Below are 20,087 nucleotides of genomic sequence, written 5' to 3' on the forward strand. Positions count from 1 at the left end.
TTTAATTGCCTCTTTATCAAAGCCATTGCATTAACATCTTATTTACAGAGGTCCTTCGCAATTGACGTGAGGTAATGTGATGACGATTGAATTGATCAAACCTAATATTGACAGACCATCCTGACCATGAAATTCAATGGATTTTGGAATTGGGAGAATGGGTAGAATTAGTGGACTGGAGCTCAGTTATTCAAAGAGGGCACCTTGCTGTAATGACCTCTCAGGGTCTTGTAGGGACAAACTCTCCCTTATACTGGAAGAAAGGAGTGTCCTGGAGAAACAAAGGAAGTCAGGCCATGGATTTGGTGCCTAAAGTGGTTTGAGCATCTGAGTTGGATAGAACAGGTGAGCAGGTTGACAATTTCAACTATATCCTGACATTTAACGCAGTGGCATACAAAGTAGGAGCAGGAGGCAGTCACTTACCCCAATGGGTCCTCTTTGCTCTTCAACATGATCATGGCTGATTCTCTCTCTCATCGCCATTCGCCCACTCTCTCCCCTACACCCCTCAGCCTCTAGGATGTCATGCTCTTGTTATCTAATAATTGAAATGATCTGTTTCTTTCAGTAGCATAGTCAGTGATTTGGCCTTCACAGTGGTAGAGAATCCCACAGGTTCACCAGCCTCTGAGTGAAAAATGTTTCTCCTCCTCTGAGCACAAAATGGTCCACCCCATATCCTGAGACAGTGAACCCTTGTTACCCCATAGCCAGGGAAATCACACCATCTTTGTTTGTGTCACAACGCTTCCCCTCTTACTGCCTTTGAAACCTACTCCTCAAGGTCATACACCTTAGAGGTACTAGCATCCCTCTCTGCTTATGCATTTCCTTATATTCCCATCTAACCATTCTAGAATCCTTGCAGTGTGGAAGCAGGCCATTCAGCCAATCGAGTCCACACAAACCCTCTGAAGAGCATCCTGCCTCCCTACCCTACTCTACCCTAACCTAACTCTAATCCTGCATTTCCCATGACTAATCCACCTAACCTGTACATTCCTGGACACTATGGGACCATTAAGCATGGCTAATTCACCCTAACTTGCACATGCCTGAACACTATGTGACTATTTAGCGTGGCTAATCCACCCTGACTAGCACATCTTTGGACCGTGGGAGGAAACCAGAGCATCCAGAGGAAACCCAGGCAAACACAGGAAGAATGTGCAAACTCCACACAGACAGTCAGCAGAGAGTGGAATTGAACCTGGGTCCCTGGCGCTGTGAGGCAGCAGTGCTAACCACTGGGCCATCCTAGCCGTTGTGCCGCCACCGATACGCACCTTCATATTTTAGATAATGTCACCCCTCTCCATCAAAGTCACTTTCAATAAACAACCTCCAGCAATCTATTCCATCCATCCAATTATTTTCACTCATATGTCTCAATATTCTCTCCTTGAAGGGGAGAGGAGCACAGAACATAAGGGAGAGGGAGAGACTTGGAGGTAGGAGTCTCGTCATCTCACAGGAGTAAGCTGCAAAGGAGAGCATGCTGATGTGAATGGGGTCTTGATGTGTCTGACCCTCGGAGAATGCTGTTAAGCATCGTTCAACTACCTGATGAGAGAATTAAATATCAGGCAGTCACATTACAGACAGCACCCACTCACCTGGACTTCAAGAGGTAGTGTCTCCCACCTGCCCTCCTCCTCTAACCTAAATAATAAGACCCGTTGTGGTAAGTAGGTAAGTGCTGCATTTTGCTTGTTGTATTCTTTAGACCCAGTTTTTTTTCATAAAAGGTTACTTTCAGAGGGATGGCAGTGAAGACAGTACAATGTTCCTCTTGCAACATGTTTGAGGTGAGGGATGCCATGGACGTCCCTGCTGATAACACCTGCAGGAAGTGCACCCATCTCCAGCTCCTCCAAGACCGTGTTAGGGAACTGGAGCTGGAGTTGGATGAACTTAGGATCATTCGGGAGGCAGAGGGGGTCATAGATCGGAGCTTTAAGGAAGTAGTAACTCCAAAGATGGCAGATAGATGGGTGACAGTGAGGGGGACTGGGAAGAAGCAGCCAGTGCAGGGACCCCCTGCGGCCGTTCCCCTCAAGAACAAGTATACCGTTTTGGATACTTGTGGGGGGTCGACTTACCAGGGGCAAGTAACGGGGCTCAGGCCTCTGGCACGGAGCCTGTCCCCGTTACTCAGAAGGGAAGGGTGGAGAAGAGCAGAGCAATAGTAATTGGGGACTCGATAGTTCGGGGCACAGATAGGAGGTTTTGGGGGAACGAGAGAGACTCACGTTTGGTATGTTGCCTCCCAGGTGCAAGGGTACGTGATGTCTCTGATCGTGTTTTCCGGGTCCTTAAGGGGGAGGGGGAGCAGCCCGAAGTCGTGGTCCACATTGGCACCAATGACATAGGTAGGAGGAGCGCTGAGGATGTTAGGCAGGCTTTCAGGGAGCTCAGAGTTAGAACGAACAGAGTTGTTGTCTCTAGTTTGTTACCCGTGCCACGTGATAGAGAGTCGAGGAATAGGGAGAGAGAACAGTTAAATGCGTGGCTACAGGGATGGTGCAGGAGGGAGGGATTCTGGTATTTGGATAACTGGGGTTCTTTCTGGGGAAGGTGGGACCTCTATAAACAGGATGGTCTACACCTGAACCTGAGGGGCACCAGTATCCTTGGTGGGAGGTTTGCTAGTGCTCTTGGGGGGGGGGTTTAAACTAACTCTGCAGGGGCAATGGAACCCAGACTGTAGCTTTAGGGTGCAGGACATGGAATGTAGGGAGGTTAGGAACATGGCATCAATTTCAAAGGAGGGTGCCTGTAAACAGGAAAGTGGTTTGAAGTGTGTATACTTCAATGCAAGAAGTATACGAAATAAGGTAGGTGAATTTGCAGCGTGGGTTGGTACCTGGGACTTCGATGTTGTGGCTATTACGGAGACATGGGTAGAACAGGGACAGGATTGGCTGTTGCAGGTTCCAGGGTTTAAATGTTTTAGTAGGGTCAGAGGTGGGGGTAAAAGAGGGGGAGGTGTGGCATTGCTTGTCAAAGATAGTATTACAGCTGTGGAAAGGACAATGGATGAAGACTCGCCATCTGAGGTAGTTTGGGCTGAGGTTAGGAATAGGAAAGGTGAGCTCACCCTGTTAGGAGTTTTTTACAGGCCTCCTAATAGTCCTAGAAACGTAGAAGAAAGGATTGCGAGGATGATTCAAGAGAAGAGTGAAAGTAATAGGGTGGTTGTTATGGGGGACTTTAACTTTCCTGATATTAATTGGGAAAGCTATAGCTCAAGTTCGTTAGATGGGTCAGTGTTTGTCCAATGTGTGCAGGAGGGTTTCCTGACACAATATGTAGATAGGCCAACAAGAGGTGAGGCCATACTGGATTTGGTTCTGGGTAATGAACCAGGCCAGGTGTTAGAATTAGAGGTAGGTGAGCACTTTGGGGACAGTGACCACAATTCGGTGACCTTTACTCTAGTGATGGAGAGGGATAAGTGTGCACTACAGGGCAAGAGTTATAGATGGGGGCAGGGAAATTATGATGCTGTGAGGCATGACTTAGGATGTGTGGCCTGGAAAAGTAAGCTTCAAGGCAAGGGTGTAATTGATATGTGGAGCTTGTTCAAGGAGCAACTATTGAGTGTCCTTGATAAGTATGTGCCCGTCAGGCAGGGAGGAAAGGGTCGTGTGAGGGAGCCGTGGTTTAATAAGGAATTGGAATCCCTTGTTAAATGGAAGAGGGAGGCCTATGTAAAGATGAGGCGTGAAGGTTCAATTGGGGCGATTGAGAGTTATAAGGTAGCCAGGAAGGACCTGAAGAGAGAGCTAAGAGCAGCAAGGAGGGGTCATGAAAGGTCCTTAGTTGGTAGGATTAGGGAAAACCCTAAGGCTTTCTATAGGTATGTCAGGAATAAAAGAATGACTAGGGTAGGAATAGGTCCAGTCAAGGATAGTAGTGGGAAGTTGCGTGTGGAGGCTGAAGAGATTGGGGAGACACTGAATGAATACTTTTCGTCAGTATTCAATCAGGAACAGGACATTGTTGTCAATGTGAGTACTGAGTCACAATTAAGTAGAATGGATGGCTTTGAGGTATGTAGAGAAGAGGTGTTGGAAATTCTGGAAAGGGTGAAAATAGATAAGTCTCCTGGGCCTGATGGCATTTATCCTAGGATTCTCTGGGAAGCAAGGGAGGAAATTGCAGAGCCATTGGCCTTGATTTTTATGTCCTCGTTGTCTACAGGAGTAGTGCCAGAAGATTGGAGGCTAGCAAATGTGGTTCCCTTGTTCAAGAAGGGGAGTAGGGATAACCCTAGTAACTATAGGCCGGTGAGTCTCACTTCTGTTGTGGGCAAAGTCTTAGAGAGAATTGTAAGGGATAGGATTTATGAACATCTGGATAGGAATAATGTGATCAAGGATAGTCAGCATGGTTTTGTGAAGGGCAGGTCGTGCCTCACAAACCTTATTGAATTCTTTGAGAAGGTGACTAAGGAGGTGGACGAGGGGAAAGCAGTAGATGTGGTGTATATGGATTTTAGTAAGGCGTTTGATAAGGTTCCCCATGGTAGACTACTGCAAAAAATACGGAGGTATGGCATTGAAGGTGGGTTGGAGGTTTGGATTAGGAGTTGGCTGGCTGGAAGAAGACAGAGGGTAGTAGTTGATGGCAAAGGTTCATTTTGGAGTGCCGTCACTAGCGGTGTTCCGCAAGGATCTGTTTTGGGACCATTGTTGTTTGTCATTTTTATAAATGACCTGGAGGAGGGGTTAGAAGGTTGGGTGAGCAAGTTTGCAGATGATACGAAAGTCGGAGGAGTTGTAGACAGTGAGGAAGGATGTGGCAGGTTACAGCGGGATATAGATAAGCTGCAGAACTGGGCAGAAATGTGGCAAATGGAGTTCAATGTAGCTAAGTGAGAGGTGATTCACTTTGGTAAGAGTAATAAAAAGATGGGGTACTGGGCTAACGGTCGGATACTTGGTAGTGTGGAGGAGCAGAGGGATCTTGGTGTCCATGTACACAGATCTTTGAAAGTTGCCACCCAGGTAAATAGTGCGGTGAAGAAGGCATATGGCGTACTGGCTTTTATTGGTAGAGGAATTGAGTTCCGGAGTACTGAGGTCATGTTGCAGTTGTATAAGACTCTGGTGCGGCCACATCTGGAGTATTGTGTGCAGTTTTGGTCGCCATACTATAGGAAGGATGTGGAGGCACTGGAACGGGTGCAGAGGAGGTTTACCAGGATGTTGCCTGGTATGGTAGAAAGATCGTATGAGGAAAGGCTGAGGCACTTGGGGTTGTTTTCATTGGAGAAAAGAAAGTTTAGGGGTGACTTGATAGAGGTGTATAAGATGATTAGGGGTTTAAATAGGGTCGACAGTGAGAATCTTTTTCCACGTATGGAGTCAGCTATTACGAGGGGGCATAGCTTTAAATTAAGGGGGGGTAGGTATAGGACAGATGTTAGGGGTAGGTTCTTTACTCAGCGAGTCGTGAGTTCATGGAATGCCCTGCCAGTAGCAGTGGTGGACTCTCCCTCATTATGGGCATTTAAGCGGGCATTGGATAGGCATATGGAGGATAGTGGGCTAGTGTAGGTTAGGTGGGCTTGGATCGGTGCAACATCGAGGGCCAAAGGGCCTGTACTGCGCTGTATTCTTCTATGTTCTATGTTCTATAAGACAATGGCAAGTTCCAGTTAGAGACTCTCTGTGCCTGTTGAAGGGGAGGAATCTCTATTTGGTTCAATTAGAACACAGTCATATCCCATATGAAAGCTCAGGTTCATGGCAGTAACCAGTCAGTAATGTGTTTGTTGAACATAATCATTGTATCCAATTAACGCAAGCTGTAAACGATTAAATTAGTTTGAGAGACTAGAGGTTCAGGACAGGCCACATGCTGAGATGATGCTACATGTAGGTTTATCAACAGTGAGAGGGTCCCAGATTCCTGTATCTGCAGCAAATGTCGCCTGCCTTTCATCACCCTGGCAGCTCCGATTGAAGTTTCTGTACCTCAGCCACCCGGAGCACCTTCATGTGACCTTCCTGTTTTCAGATACTGCCTTGTAGTAGTTTCACGACTTCTGCTTTATCCCAGTTCCCAGTCCACAGTTTATCCCAATTTCCACTCTCTTCTAATTTATTCTCACTCCCAATCTCACACATAGATCCTGTCTCCCACTCTCAATGCTTTATGCCTGTTCCTGCTTTCACTTCATCCCAACTTCCACTCTCACTACATGTTCCCAGCTCCCACTCTCTCAGCTTCCATTCTGTGCTTTATCCCAGAATTGGATAGGAAGTACAGTTAGTAAGTTTGCAGATGACACCAAAATTGGACGTATAGTGGACAGCGAAGAAGGTTACCTCAGATTACAACAGGATCTTGATCAGATGGGCCAATGGGCGGTAGATGGAGTTTAATTTAGATAAATGTGAGGTGCTGCATTTTAGGATAACAAATCTTTGCAGGACTTATACACTTAATGGTAAGGTCCTAGGGAGTGTTGCTGAACGAAGAGACCTTGGAGTGCAGGTTCATAGCTCCTTGAAAGTAGAGTCGCAGGTAAGTTAAACAATTTAAAAAGCATCTGGATGGGTATATGAATAGGGAAGGATATGGGCCAAGTGCTGGCAAATGGAACTGGATTAATTTAGGATATCTGGTGAGCATGGACAAGTTGGACCGAAAGGACCAAAAGACTGTACGTCTCTATGACTCTAAATAGGTGAAAACATTAAAAACCATAAAGAGGCATGAATAGATTAAGTACAGTTGTACTTTTGACACCAAAATTGGAAGTGTAATGGAGAGCAAAAAAGGTTACCTCAGAGTACAATAGGATCTTGATCAGATGAGCCAATGGACTGAGGAGTGGCAGATGGAGTTTAAGATAAATAAATGTGAGGTGCTGCATTTTGGAAAGGTAAATCAGAGCAGAACTTCTACACTTAATGGTAAGTTCCTAGGGAGTGCTGCTGAACAAAGAAACCTTGGAGTGCAGGTTCATAGCTCCTTGAAAGTGGAGCCATAGTTTGATAGGATAGCGAAGAAGGTGTTTAGTATGCTTTCCTTTATTGTCAGTGCATTGAGTATAGGAGTTGGAAGGTCATGTTGTGGCTGTACAGGACATTGGTTAGGCCACTATTAGAATACTGTGTGCAATTCTGGTCTCCTTGCCTTAGGAAGGATGTCGTGAAGCCTGAAAGGGTTCAGAAAAGATTTACAAGGATGTTGCCAGGGTTGGAGGATTTAAGCTACAGGGAAAGGTTGAGTAGGCTAAGTCTGTTTTCCCTGGAGTGTCAGAGGCTGAGGGGTGACCTTATAGAGGTTTATAAAATTATGAGGGGCATGGATAGGATAAATAGACAAAGTATTTTCCCTGGGGCGGGGGAGTCCAGAACTAGAGGGCATAGGTTTAGGGTGAGGGGGGAAAGATATAAAAGGGACCTAAGGGGCAATGTTTCCATGCAGAGGGTGGTGCGTGTATGGAATGAGCTGCCAGAGGAAGTGGTGGAGGCTGGTATAATTACAGTATTTAAGAGGCATCTGGATGAGCACATGAATAGGAAGGGTTTAGAGGGTTATGGGCTAAGTGCTGGCAAATGGGACTAGATTAATTTAGGCTATCTTGTCGGCATGGACGAGTTGCCAAAGGGTCTATTTCCGTGCTGTACATCTCTATGACTCTGATTAGGTGAAAACATAAAAAACATATAGAGGCATGAATAGATTAAGTATAGGTGCGAAATTGTGGCAAGTGAGTATTAATTGAAGTGAGTGTGAGACTCTGCAGTTTGGGTATAAGAGCAGAGTACTTTTTAAGTTGTGAATAACTTAGAAAAACTTTAAGTTCAAAGCAATGTGGAAAATCCATGTACATAGATGATTGAAAAGTCATGGGACAAGTTCAGAAGTAGTCAAAATGGCTATTAACATTCTGGCCCTTACGTCTGGAAGATTCAGAGACAAAAAAGTAGAATTTATGCTACAAAATTAAAGAAATGTAAAGTTGCTCTAACCATAGAGGACCACAGCGCTACTTTCTCATTAGGCAGAGAGAGGGAGTGAGATGACTGGTGGTGGTTTAACCTGAGGGTCACTATGGCTCAGGTGAGGGGTGAGGTCAAGAGGGCAGGACCTATATAGTGACCTCAGCCACTGTACTGTAAGTACAACGTACTGCAAGCTGATTTGGGCACCACATCATGTGAAAGATGTATTGGTCTTAATTGACAGGAGTGCTGTGGAGATTTGTCATCCACAAATTCCATGCAAATTTATCAAGTTAAAGGATGATTTTATTGACACTTTCAAGATATTTATGCAAACTGATGATAATTAGAGAAACTACATCCACTGGTTGGAGAGCATCGGACGAGGGGGTCATGGTCTAAAAATATTCAAGAGAGAAGGTAGCAAACCATTCTGCATAGAAAGGGTGGTAGAACTTTAGAGGTTTTCTCCTTCCAGCAATCGTCACCAAGTTAAAGCTAAATTTGAAACTGAAAGGTTTTTCTTAACTAGAAATATTAATGATGTAACCTGGCACTTTCCAACTCAGGGGCCTTACCATTGACGTTTTTGACATTAAAGCTACCTTTATTGTAATCATTATTTTCAACTTGTTCTCCCATTCTCTTTGAGTAGTTATTCCACTTTATTTCCTGAAATTAAATTCATTAATTCTTCAATCTCTGCATTATACCTTACATCGTTATTTGGTCATTTTGGTCACCTTCCTGGATTGGAATTGGTTAGTAAACAACATAGGGCATTTCAGGGTTTAAAAAAAGAGTCTGGTCTTATTTTTTATTTCCTTTTTACCCCACGTACGATATAGAATAAAAACAAAAAGCACCGTAGAACTAAATCCTTTTTAATTAAATTCAAATAAAAATGAAGCGCTCCATGAAATCTTTTTCTTATAACTAAAAGCAAATTAAAAATGGGCATTGAATTAAAAAAGCCAGACAGATGTATACAAAACACATTAAGTAAATAACTATTAAGTTATCAAAGCAAGTGAATGAACAGAAGATGTTGTATTAATTTGCAGTGGGTAGCAGCATTACTGTAATGTGCAATATGTGGTTATCATTTTTGTCTTGTGCAACTGTTTGCATCGAAGGAAGGGGATGCGGGCTTAAGTCTAAGTACACTTCAAACAAACTTGGCCCACGTGGTCTCTGTTTTAGAAAAGGTCATCTATCTATAGAAAGAAAACAAGGAAACAATCAGGCCACTGTTTAACAATACACAGGTTAGCAGTTTTCTCACCAGCAGAGCAAGAGCCAGCGTCTATAGCAAGCAGAACACCTTGTGTCTGCTGTCAAGATAATTTCCTTTAGATTATGGAGCGAAGGAACCTTTATTCCATGAAAATACCTGATAGAGAGAACCGTCCTCCATGCCAGCCATCAGCTGCATGGCCTGCGACTCTTCCAGAATACAGACTTGATAAGAAACTGGGCTGGCTGAAAGTCTGCCACATTGTGACTGTCATCATGTTTCTTCTCATTCTGGCTGGCCTACTGTTTGGTATATGTTACCTACACCAACTTCAACAAGAGGTCGAGCAAGTGAAACAGGTAAGTTACCAGTTTATGGACTACCGAGAGAAAACTAAAACATAGATATAAAAGAAAGAAAAAGAACCAATTGTGCTAAACACTTGTAATATTTACAGATGATCGATGTCAATCCACAGACTAAAGCTCAGAAGCAAATTGGTAAGTACAGAGTTTTTTTTTCTGTGAATGAAGTGTCATGGTAAGTGAGCAAATCATGCCTTTACTTCTTTTTGGGGATTTCTGAGACTGTGTGAGACCGATTGTCATGATCTGAATTTCATTATGTTTTAGGAGCTGAGAACATAACCAAGCCAAAGCAAGGGGTTAAAATGGCTGCTCACCTAACAGGTCTGTGAATAATCTCTTGTGTCTTTCATGCTGATGTACAAGTGAAAAAGGAAACCAGTTATTGGGAAGTAATAAAGAGGAAATAAATGTATTGAAGAAAAAGAAATAAAATATAGATAGATATGCAAAATCACAGAATATGGTGAAGTAAAGACGTAATAACAAGGTAGAAAAAAATGTAAAGAAAGAGACAGGAAATGGCGATTTTGTTATGCGTGCAACATTAACATGCTAATGGCTTGAAATTCTGAACAGTTGTTTCAGCTTGTTGACCATAATATACAGGTATATAAGTCCAAACCAGATTGGTGGGCTTGTTAGATAATATATTTTACTCACTTTGAATTGCAGGAAAAGCATCATCTAATCATTCCAAAAGATTGATATGGGAGTCGTCTCTGGGCCATGCATTCACAGATGGGATTCTATACAAGGATGGAGCGCTCATCATCAATGAAACTGGAAAATACTTTATTTACACAAAAATCTATTTCCGCGGAATGCAATGTGAGACCGTCACACTGACCCAATCTGTAATCCAGCGTAATGTTAATTATCAGAATGATATGAGCTTGATGGAAAACACCATGCTAAATTACTGCAGTGGCACTGGACCGTGGGCGAAAAATACCTTTCAGGCTGGAATATTTCATCTGAGTCAAGGTGTACAGCTGTTTGTCAGTGTGTCCCATCCAAGAATGGTTAGTACTAACGAGTTAATGACTTTCTTTGGACTATATAAGCTTTAAGTCATGCTTGTAATATCCAAATGACCTCTGAACGCACCAACAACCTTTGAACTTCAAGTCATGTGACACAGGGAAATTCAAATGTTTGATGAAACTTTGACCATTTATTTTTCTTGCATACTTTTAAGAAATTTCTAAAACAGGATAGTATTTGAAATTTAAGAAATCTATGTATCATTAAAAAAGTTACCGAGCAATTGAAATATATACTGCATGCAATTCTAATGTTTATTTCCAATTTTCATTCCTTCCAACTTAAGCTGAAGTACAGTTCAATGGATGTGAATAGCCTTTGAGCGTCTTATATGTGATTATTTTTCATGTGAGGCAAAATTGTATGTGCTATCAAACTATTTTGCTTCAGGGTTGGTGAGCACCATTCTTTAGACCCTTCACCTGATATTCATTTACCACCTCGACTCATTAACCCTTAAAGCTTTCGCCCAACAAAAATCTATCAATTGCAGTATTGAAATTGTCAGCTTAAGGGGGAGAGATTACCTTTTGTATTTTCTGATTTCAGCCCTGAATGACCAACTCAAAGGTTCTGGTCTGTCCCACCAGAGGGAACAGCTTCTCTTGACCCTGTTGAACCATCTAGCTTCCTTAAAAATTACAGTTATATCACCACATGCTCTAGCGCTACACAGCTGCCCTCTTAATGTAACTCCTTTACCCGAGTATCATTTTGGAGATTCTCTAGTACATGCCATCTAATGCCAGTATATCCTTCCTGAGGTGTGGTGCCCAGAACTGATGTGGCATTTAATCAGAACCTAATCTAACTCACTTTAGATAATTCTGTTAATGATTTATAATTACATTTTGTATTGGCCTGCCAGCTTTTGATACGTGGCCCCTTAAATCTGTCAGTTCTTTCACAGTTCCCAACTTTTCACTAAGTGCTTCATAAAAGATTAAGTGGACTGGGTAACGTAGAGATGGGCGCTCATTATATCAAGTGCCGATGAAGAGTGCTGACTCCTATGACATTTAAAATGTTAGTCCATGATGGGATTGCCTCAGAGTAGTGCTCCTGTCACACAAAAAATTGCGTTGTGGTGAGTGTAGTTTTCTGATTTCTGTTCAATACTTTTAACAATGCTGGGGAGTGAAATCTATACTGTTGACTTGGAGGGCCTGGATACACCAAAGATGGTGCCTTGATTTAGTGCTGGGTTTAGGCAGAATGGCTGGAGTAGACACAGTAGGCCAAAAGGCCTTCTTCTTTGCTGTAAATATCGATGCCTTTCTGTGATTTGAATGTGGGAAATGTCAGAAGTTCAAGATCAGTTTTGAATTTCTCACAAAGGCAATTGAAGCTAGAATACATCACTTTATAATGTCCCATACCTTCTTCAAGATTCATTTTGAAATAGGATTATGAAATCTGACTGCCTTCGCCTTTTTTTCTTCAATAAAGGGCTATTTTTGAGCTGTTCCAGTTTTACTACTCTGCTGAAAGATGTGGCGCCATGGCAACAGAGCTTTCTTCTCTAACCTGGCCCTCAGCAGTTGACATTCACTCAGAGTCTCCCATGTATACTTCTCTCATACAGTTGCATTGCTCAATGCATCAGTACACTGCAGGGAGAAAGTGAGCACGGCAGATGCTGGAGATCAGAGCTGAGAGTGTGGTGCTGGAAAAGGACAGCTGGTCAGGCAGCATCTGAGGATCAGGAGAGTCAACGCTTCAAGAATAAACTCTTCATCGGAATGCTCAAAACGTCAACTTTCATGCTCCTCGGATGCTGCCTGACCAGCTGTGCTTATCCAGCACCAAACTTTTCGAATCAGTACACTGCACCATTGCATTGTCTGTGTACCACAAGGTATCACACATCAGATTTTTCCTGTGTGAACCAAGTGATGACATCTTTCAACATCAATCATCACTCCACACAAGTGAATGTAAAGATGGACCGGTGGGGTGGGGGGTGGGGGTGGGGTTGTTTTCCTTCTGCTTTTTAAGTGTGATGAATTTTACCATTTTGTACGTGTTGGTTCAACTACAGCATTAAAGGAAAGATTTTGGTTTATTTTTACTTTGCTCTTCATTTCACTGTTGCAAACAAGGTTCAGAATCCCAATTCATTTAATGCTTTCAAATCATTTTATAATTGCAAAAAAGTGCATTTCAAAATAAAGCTTTAATAATTACAGTTATGTTTATGGTTGCGTTTGTGTGTGAAGTCTTGGAATCTTTGACGATGCTACCCATTCAAACTAAGTTAGCAGTCAGGCGGACATTAAATGTTTAGAAATGAATGGCTGCAAGTGGGCCTGGTAGGGGTTTGCCCAACTTGATCTATTTAATATGTCTCTATTTCAAGGAAGATTCCTGGCCCTGGTGGTTACTACGTTCAGATCAATGATTATATAATCAAAGCAATCCAAAAATCATCATTTGGCGTATGACATGATAAGAAATTCATATGTTACATAGGCAGTCTGACTCAAATACGTATGCTTAGAAACCCTAGAATTGTTGCCAGCTATTTTTTACACACTCCTGAACTGAAAGGTCCTGACCTTAGCAGTGACACCATTTACATCTCAAAAGCCAAAAAGCTAGACCAATTGGCAATGTTCTCAAACCTACTGAATTTTCTCCCTGCAATGATTCACTAGAAACCCTACTCTCCCTTCTTTCTGTGTGCAGTTTCTTCCTATCGACCATTCCTTTAGTTCCTTTCAAGCGATGGTAGCAGCAGTTTCTCCTCAACACAGCAGAGTAACTGCCTTTCAGAGCTTTCAGAACTTGCTCATCCAGTGCTGAAAAACAGTTTGAAAGTACTTTGATGGTTTTAGAGTTTCATGTTGTGCCCGTCCAGGCGAAAATGCAGTGAGCGCTTCAAAGAAGTTCAAATAGTTCACCCACCGTTTCATCGAGACAAAAAAATCGAAACCCACTATCGTCCCCCACCCTTCCCCACCTCCTGCTGTCTGACATGGACATTTAAATTCCCTTCATACTTCCAGAGAGGTGCAGTGGAGACCTCCCCTTTCCGCTGGTTAGATGTGTGTTCCCTCAGACAACAATCAGTAAACTGGATCATTTGGCATCACAATGCTATTTGTCGGACATGGCTCAGCCCACTGCACTTCAAAAGGACTTGTTGTAAAACACTTTGGCACAACCTAATGTTATAAAAGGCACTATGCAAATGCAATTTCTCTCTTTGCTTCTTCTCCTTTTATCATCCTTCCTTACTTTTACCCTCCCCTCATTATTTCCACTCCTCTTTATTTTTCTCTTCTCTATGATTTGTGGATGTCACTTGGCCCACTGTGCTTGCCCCAACTGGTCGAATGAACGGATGGGCATCATTACCAAGTGCCCACTTCCTGCCTTGCCCCCATGCCATTACACGTATCTTTTGCCCAAATCCTCATTAAGTGCCCTCTTGAATACCTCAGTTGAACCTATCTCTACCTGACCAATCACTGCATGAGAAAGGTTTTCCTCCCTTCACTGTCCCTTCTTTTGCAGATCACTTTAAATCCATGACTTGTTCCTTTTATGAGCTGGAACAGTTTCTCCCTAATTATTTTATCCAACCTGATTTTGAAAACCTTCATCAGGTCTCCTCACTGCCTTCTTCCCTCCAAGGAGAATACTTCAACTTCTTCCCAAGGTCATCATAACTGAAGTTTCTCATCCCTGGAATCATTCTTGTAAGCAATCACCCCAGTGCATTCACATCCTCCCCATAACGTGTGGTACCCAATATTCCAGGTGAGGTCTAACAAGTGTCTTAAATCCTTCCCCTGTATCTCCTTATCCAGCGTCTCCCAACCTGGCCTCTGGCCATCTATCCATCAGACCTCCAGTCACTGATTCCTCATTATCTCCAGGATTCAGCATCCTGCACTCTGGGCTTTTAGCTGAGACCCAGGATAGCTCGGCTCCCGTCCCCGGTTCCTCAAACATAATCAGTGGCCTACCCAGAGGGCTGACCTGAGGCAGTTGGCGACTAGGCCCAGTGTGGACCCAAGTTGGTTAGTATCTCTGCAAGCTGGCGGTGGAGTAGGCTCGTCCACTGTGCCAGTTTTTCCTTTTCTCTTCCTTTCTCGTTTATTTATTAGTTATTCAGATTTAGTATTGAATAAGACTTTCTCTCTACTACCTTACATTCCGGAGAGAGGCAGCAGTGGTACTAGGCTCACTGGACTTGTCAGTCGGCTGGATGTACAACGCAAGGCAACGGCAGAGAGGTCTGACCTGAGCCCTTCAGTGAGTACGTCAATGCCTAGGAGGAGGGAAGATTGAGACAGCGCTGGGAAAGCGTGCCAAAGCGTAGGAGGTCAAGCTCTTATAGGAACTGCAGTCCCAGCATGGCTAAAGACTCCAGAAAGACCCATTAATAAGAAGGACTGCATTGTTTAATGTTTAACTTTGTTCCTTACTTCTTTCTATTTTGCTCTTATGTTGTTGTACCTCGGTACTTTGCATCATGTATGACGACATTGAAACTTTTCACTGTACTCCTCTACATGAGTGCATGTGGCAATAGAGTCAAATCTTAAAATCAGATCAGACTCCCTTCGTCACTGGTTGGCGTGCCTACAAGCCAGGCAACCTTCTCTGATTGGAAGCTGAGTCTGTCAATCAAGGCTGGGGGGTAAACTGATGGAGATTTCCCTCAGGAGACGGCGAGAACTGCAGATGCTGGAGATCAAAGTTGAGAGTGTGTTTCTAGAAAACCACAGCAGGTCAGGCAGCATTCGAATGAGCTCATTCCTGATGAAGGGCTCCAGCCCGAAACGTTGATTTTCCTGCTTCTTGGATGCTGCCTGACCTGTGGAGATTTCCCCCAGTCTAACCTCCATCAGGTTTGCCCCACAGTCCTGAGCATCAGGGTAGTTACAAGCCCACCCTGCCTTTATATTCTGAATGATATTTGACCAGCCTTCCCCATTTACCCAGCCACCTTCAAAGACTTTTGCATACATGTCCCGATGCCTTTGTATCCATATTCTCTTTAAAATTCTGCCACTTTATACAGAGTCTTGGATGATGTACAGCGTGGAAACAGAATCTTTGGCCCAACCCGTCCATGCCGACCAGATATCCTAACCTAATCTAGCCCCATTTGCCTGCACTTGGCCCATATCCCTCTAAACCCTTCCTATTCATATGCTCACCCAAATGCCTTTTAAGTGTTACAATTATACCAGCTTCCATCACTTCCTCTAGGAGAAAGTGAGGACTGCAGATGCTGGAGATCAGAGCTTAAAAATGTGTTGCTGGAAAAGCGCAGCAGTTCAGGCAGCATAAAAGGAACAAGAGAATCCTGTTCCTTTGATGCTGCCTGACCTGTTGCGCTTTTCCAGCTCCACCACTTCCTCTGGCAGCTCATTCCACACACATACACACACACACTACCTTGTGTGTGAAGAAGTTGCCCCTTAGGTCCCTTTTATATCTTTCCCCTCTCACCCTAAACCTATGCCCTCTAGTTTGGGACTTCCCCACCCCAGGGAAGAAACTTTGTCTATTTATCCTATCTATACCCCTCATGATTTTATAGACCTCTGTAAGGTCACCCCTCAGCCTCCAACTCTTCAGGGAAAACAGCACCAGCCTATTTAGCCTCTCTGTATAACTCAAACCCTCCAACCCTGGCAACATCCTTGTCAATCTTTTCTGAACCCTTTCAAGTTTCACAACATCCTTCCAATAGGAAGGAGACCAATCTCTCCTCACCTTCCCTAGCAAAAGCTCTGCCAATTGTAAGGGTATAGTTTCTTAAGCAAACCGTTCAGAACTGTTCTGAGCAAGGGTCACTGGATCCGAAATGTTAAGTCTGATTTCTCTGCATAGCTGCTGCCAGACCTGCTGAGCTTTTCCAGCAACTTCTGTTTTTGTTTCTGATTTACAGCATCCACAGTTCTTTCAGTTTTTATTTAAGATTCTTCTGGGGACTTGATGGGGCAGATTAGAAAAGGTGGTTTTCCCTTGTGGGAGAGTCTAGAACCACACGACATAATCTCAGAATAAGGGGCTACCCATTTAAGACAAAGACGAGCGAGAATTTCTTCTCTCTGTGGGTAATGAGTCTGTGGAATTCTTGACAACACAGGACTGTTGACGTTGGGTCATTACGTGTAGTCAAGACTGAGATAGACAGATTTTTAATCAATAAAGGAGCCAAGCCTTATGGAGAAAAGGCAGGAATGTGGAGTTGAAGAATATCAAATCAGCCATGATCTTACTGAACGATGGAGTAAACCCAAAGGGCTGATTGGCCTACTATGGTCTTGTGGTCTATCTAAAAATGCAATGGCCGCAAAACTGACCCTTGGTGAACACCACCATTTCTGCTGATCATTAAAACAACTGTTTATCGGTAGTGCTTTCTGTTCCTTAGTTAGGCAGCCCCATTCATTGCATAGAGTTTTATTTTCCTTACAGTTCTGTGATACTTTATTGAACAGTCTTGCAAGTTGATATATACATCTTTAACCACAAGTGCCTCATCGATCTCGTCTGCAGATTCATATTATTTGGAAAATAGGAATAACCTAAATGGGATTGATAAACAAAGGGACCAGTGAATATAAATCAACAGGTCACTAAAAGTTGCATTCTGGAGGCATTCCACAGAAAAAGTAGAGAAACTATGTTGAACTTGTAATAAACCATGTCTAGGTTATGCTGGCAATGGTTTGAGTTGACATATTATAAAAGGATAGAGAGGTCTGGTTAGAAAATAAAATTTGAAAAGTTTGTGAGATTCGGCTGAGCAGGAAAGGTTGAATAGATTAAACATCTTTTCTCTTGAGAGGAAAGAACTGAGGGCTGATCTAATAGTGACGTTTAAAATTATGAAAGGATTGGATAGAATGAACACAGACTGTGATTCAACTTCAGAGAAACAGTAAGATTAGGTGCCATTGATAGGAGGTAGTCACCAAGGAACCAAACAGGGGATGCAGAAGATACTTTAGCTTTTATCTCGAGAGCGGCAAGAATGTGGTGCTCACTAGCGCAGCGAGTAGCTGAGCTGAGGTACCTTCAAAGGTAATAGAGGAAAGTTGAATAGGTGAGGAGGGTGAGAGAATAGATAGAGCTGGGTGAAGAAGGATGGGAGGGTGTTGGAATGGAGCATCGACTTAGAATAGGCTGGGTAAAAACAAGGACTGCAGATGCTGGAAACCAGAGTCTAGATTAGAATGGTGCTGGAAAAGGACAGCAGGTCAGGCAGCATCCGAGGAGCAGGAAAATCGACGTTTTGGGCGAAAGACCTTCATCAGGATTCCTGATGAAGGGCTTTTGCCCGAAACGGCGATTTTCCTACTCCTTGGATGCTGCCTGACCTGCTGTGCTTTTCCAGCACCACTCTAATCCAGACTCTTAGAATAGGCTGGTCAGGTGGAAGGAGTTGAAGAGTGTGGTGCTGGAAAAGCACAGCAGGTCAGGCAGCATCTGAGGAGCACGAGAGTTGACGTTTTGGGCATAAACTGTTCATCAGGAATGTGATGATGCACCTTCTGACTCTCCAGTCCTCACTTTCTCTCCCTCTTGGTCAGGTAGAATGTCCTGATTTTGTGATGTACCTTCCACGTAATTTGTCAGAAAAACATGTTAAATATTGAAGAAAGAAACATAGGATTTCAGGTGTCGGAATTCCATAGTTACATGAATATCCTGTTAAGAATCCCACAACACCAGGTTATATTCCAATAGGTTAGACTATAACCTGAAGTTGCGTGATTTTTAACTTGTATACCCCAGTCCAACACCGGATCCTCCACACCATGAATATCTTGGTAGAAGTGAGTGTGTGAGGAATTGTTGTGCATTTCTGTACTCGATCATGGATCTTTAAGTTAGATTTTGACTCAGGACCAAACTTGGCCTCGATCACATAAGCTAGGTTTAATATTATTGCTGAACACCTCAGGTTACCAGAAATCAACAATCCTCTGTGGGACCAGAATTCAGGAAGTATTATCCAAGGAGGAACGCCAAAGGCATTGTCTAAGATTGATTTGTTCAATGACCTAAATTCCAGCTCAAAGAAGCAAGAATTTGTGCAGATTTACAGTAAAGCGGGCTCCTCTTGCTCCGCAATGCCTTCCTCATTGCTTTCGTCATTTTTCACATGAATGGAACCCACTTAACCAGCATGGGGTTATCCTCAGGTGCAATTCTGGACTTCAGAATTTTAAAATTTCAGTCACATTTGTGATCATTCCGCAAAATGATTCGCATTTTCCATTCGAAGAGATTACAACGAACTCCTGGTGAGTTAATTGAGTCAGCAACAATGATGGTTAACCCACAGCATCCTGATAATGCACATTTCTGAGTATTGTAATTTTGACCTACATCGTGGACCCTGATTACTTAACTCTCCATCCCCTCTCTACATATATTATGTTTTATACTGTTCTACTTCCCTGTCTTCATAGGGTGATCAAGTTAAGACTCATCATGTCATTTTTACTTATTCATAAAATGAAGCCATTGCTGTTGAGGTCAGAAACAATTGCCCCTCTCCAGAGATAGCACAGAGTTTCAACCCGGTAATATAACTGGTTCAAACTCAGTTCGAAAACCTAGAATGGTCCAACAGTATAGCAGGGCTTTCTTGCTGAAGTTTGAGAAGCCTGAGTGAGGTGACAAGACCCTTTCTGCAGGAGGACATGATGATTGGACAGTGGTACAATGGTCAGCAAGGATGAGATGACACCAAGATTTAATAATTCGAAGGTTTCAGGAAAATGGGAAGATGATGCAGCGGTCTATAGTTTTTGAGCTAATAATGGAGAAACTCAGCAGCTCTGGCAGCAGCTGTGGAGAGAGAAGCAAAGTTAATCCTTCAAGTCCTGTTGAGACCAGAGTGAGTGACCACTTTGTGGAACATCTCCGCGCTCTCCGTAGGAATGCTCCCAACCTTCCAGTTGCTTTCCATTTGACTAAACCACCTTGCTCCCTTGTGAACATTTCAATCCTGGACCTTTCACTAGTGTACCAGTGAAACTCAACGCAACCTGGAAGAACAACATGTCATCTTCTGCTCAGGCACTTGACAGCCTCAGGACTCAAGGCTGAGTTCCACAACTCCAGAGCATGGCCTCTGTCCTCCATTGTTCCTACATACCCCACCTTTTCCCTGTTGTGTTGTTTGTACCTTGTTAGCTTTGCTTTCAGCAGAGTGGATCCTTTTTCTCCTTTTCACAACTTTATTTATACCCATTTTAATTCACAATCTCTCCTTTACCGCTATTACCATTGTCATTTGCACTGGGCGTGCTCACCATCTGTTCCACTTGCTCCTCCTTTCCCTCTGTCAATGGCATTAAAACATGACCATTTTCCAACTCCTTTCAGTTCTGAGAAAAAAAACCTGTTGAGTTTCTCAAGCACTTTCTGTGCTTATTTCAGATTTACAGCATCAATTGCATCTTGCTTTTATTTTTGTTTTGAGGT

General features: G+C 43.2%; 1 protein-coding gene across 1 annotated transcript; it reads left to right on the forward strand.

Moving 5' to 3' along the window:
• The first annotated feature begins 9,129 nt into the window (after nucleotides 1–9,129).
• faslg (Fas ligand (TNF superfamily, member 6)) lies at nucleotides 9,130–12,586 on the forward strand. The gene is made up of 4 exons (XM_043699902.2): nucleotides 9,130–9,566; nucleotides 9,665–9,707; nucleotides 9,840–9,896; nucleotides 10,248–12,586. Exons 1-4 carry the CDS (start codon nucleotides 9,330–9,332, stop codon nucleotides 10,643–10,645), a joined length of 735 nt encoding a protein of 244 aa, XP_043555837.2. The 5' UTR covers nucleotides 9,130–9,329; the 3' UTR covers nucleotides 10,646–12,586.
• The last annotated feature ends 7,501 nt before the right edge of the window (nucleotides 12,587–20,087 follow it).

The sequence above is a fragment of the Chiloscyllium plagiosum genome, unplaced genomic scaffold (assembly GCF_037043375.1).
Source record: "Chiloscyllium plagiosum isolate Xiang-an unplaced genomic scaffold, Cpla_swu_hap1 HiC_scaffold_9, whole genome shotgun sequence".
In the NCBI taxonomy this organism is placed as follows: Eukaryota; Metazoa; Chordata; class Chondrichthyes; order Orectolobiformes; family Hemiscylliidae; genus Chiloscyllium; species Chiloscyllium plagiosum.

Bases quoted from the DNA above. Each gene is read 5' to 3' on its own strand.
- faslg (XM_043699902.2), top strand. From the start codon at position 9,330: ATGGAGCGAAGGAACCTTTATTCCATGAAAATACCTGATAGAGAGAAC. The intron at 9,567-9,664 runs GTAAGTTACCAG...TAATATTTACAG, and splicing joins AGGTCGAGCAAGTGAAACAG to ATGATCGATGTCAATCCACA. The intron at 9,708-9,839 runs GTAAGTACAGAG...ATTATGTTTTAG, and splicing joins TAAAGCTCAGAAGCAAATTG to GAGCTGAGAACATAACCAAG.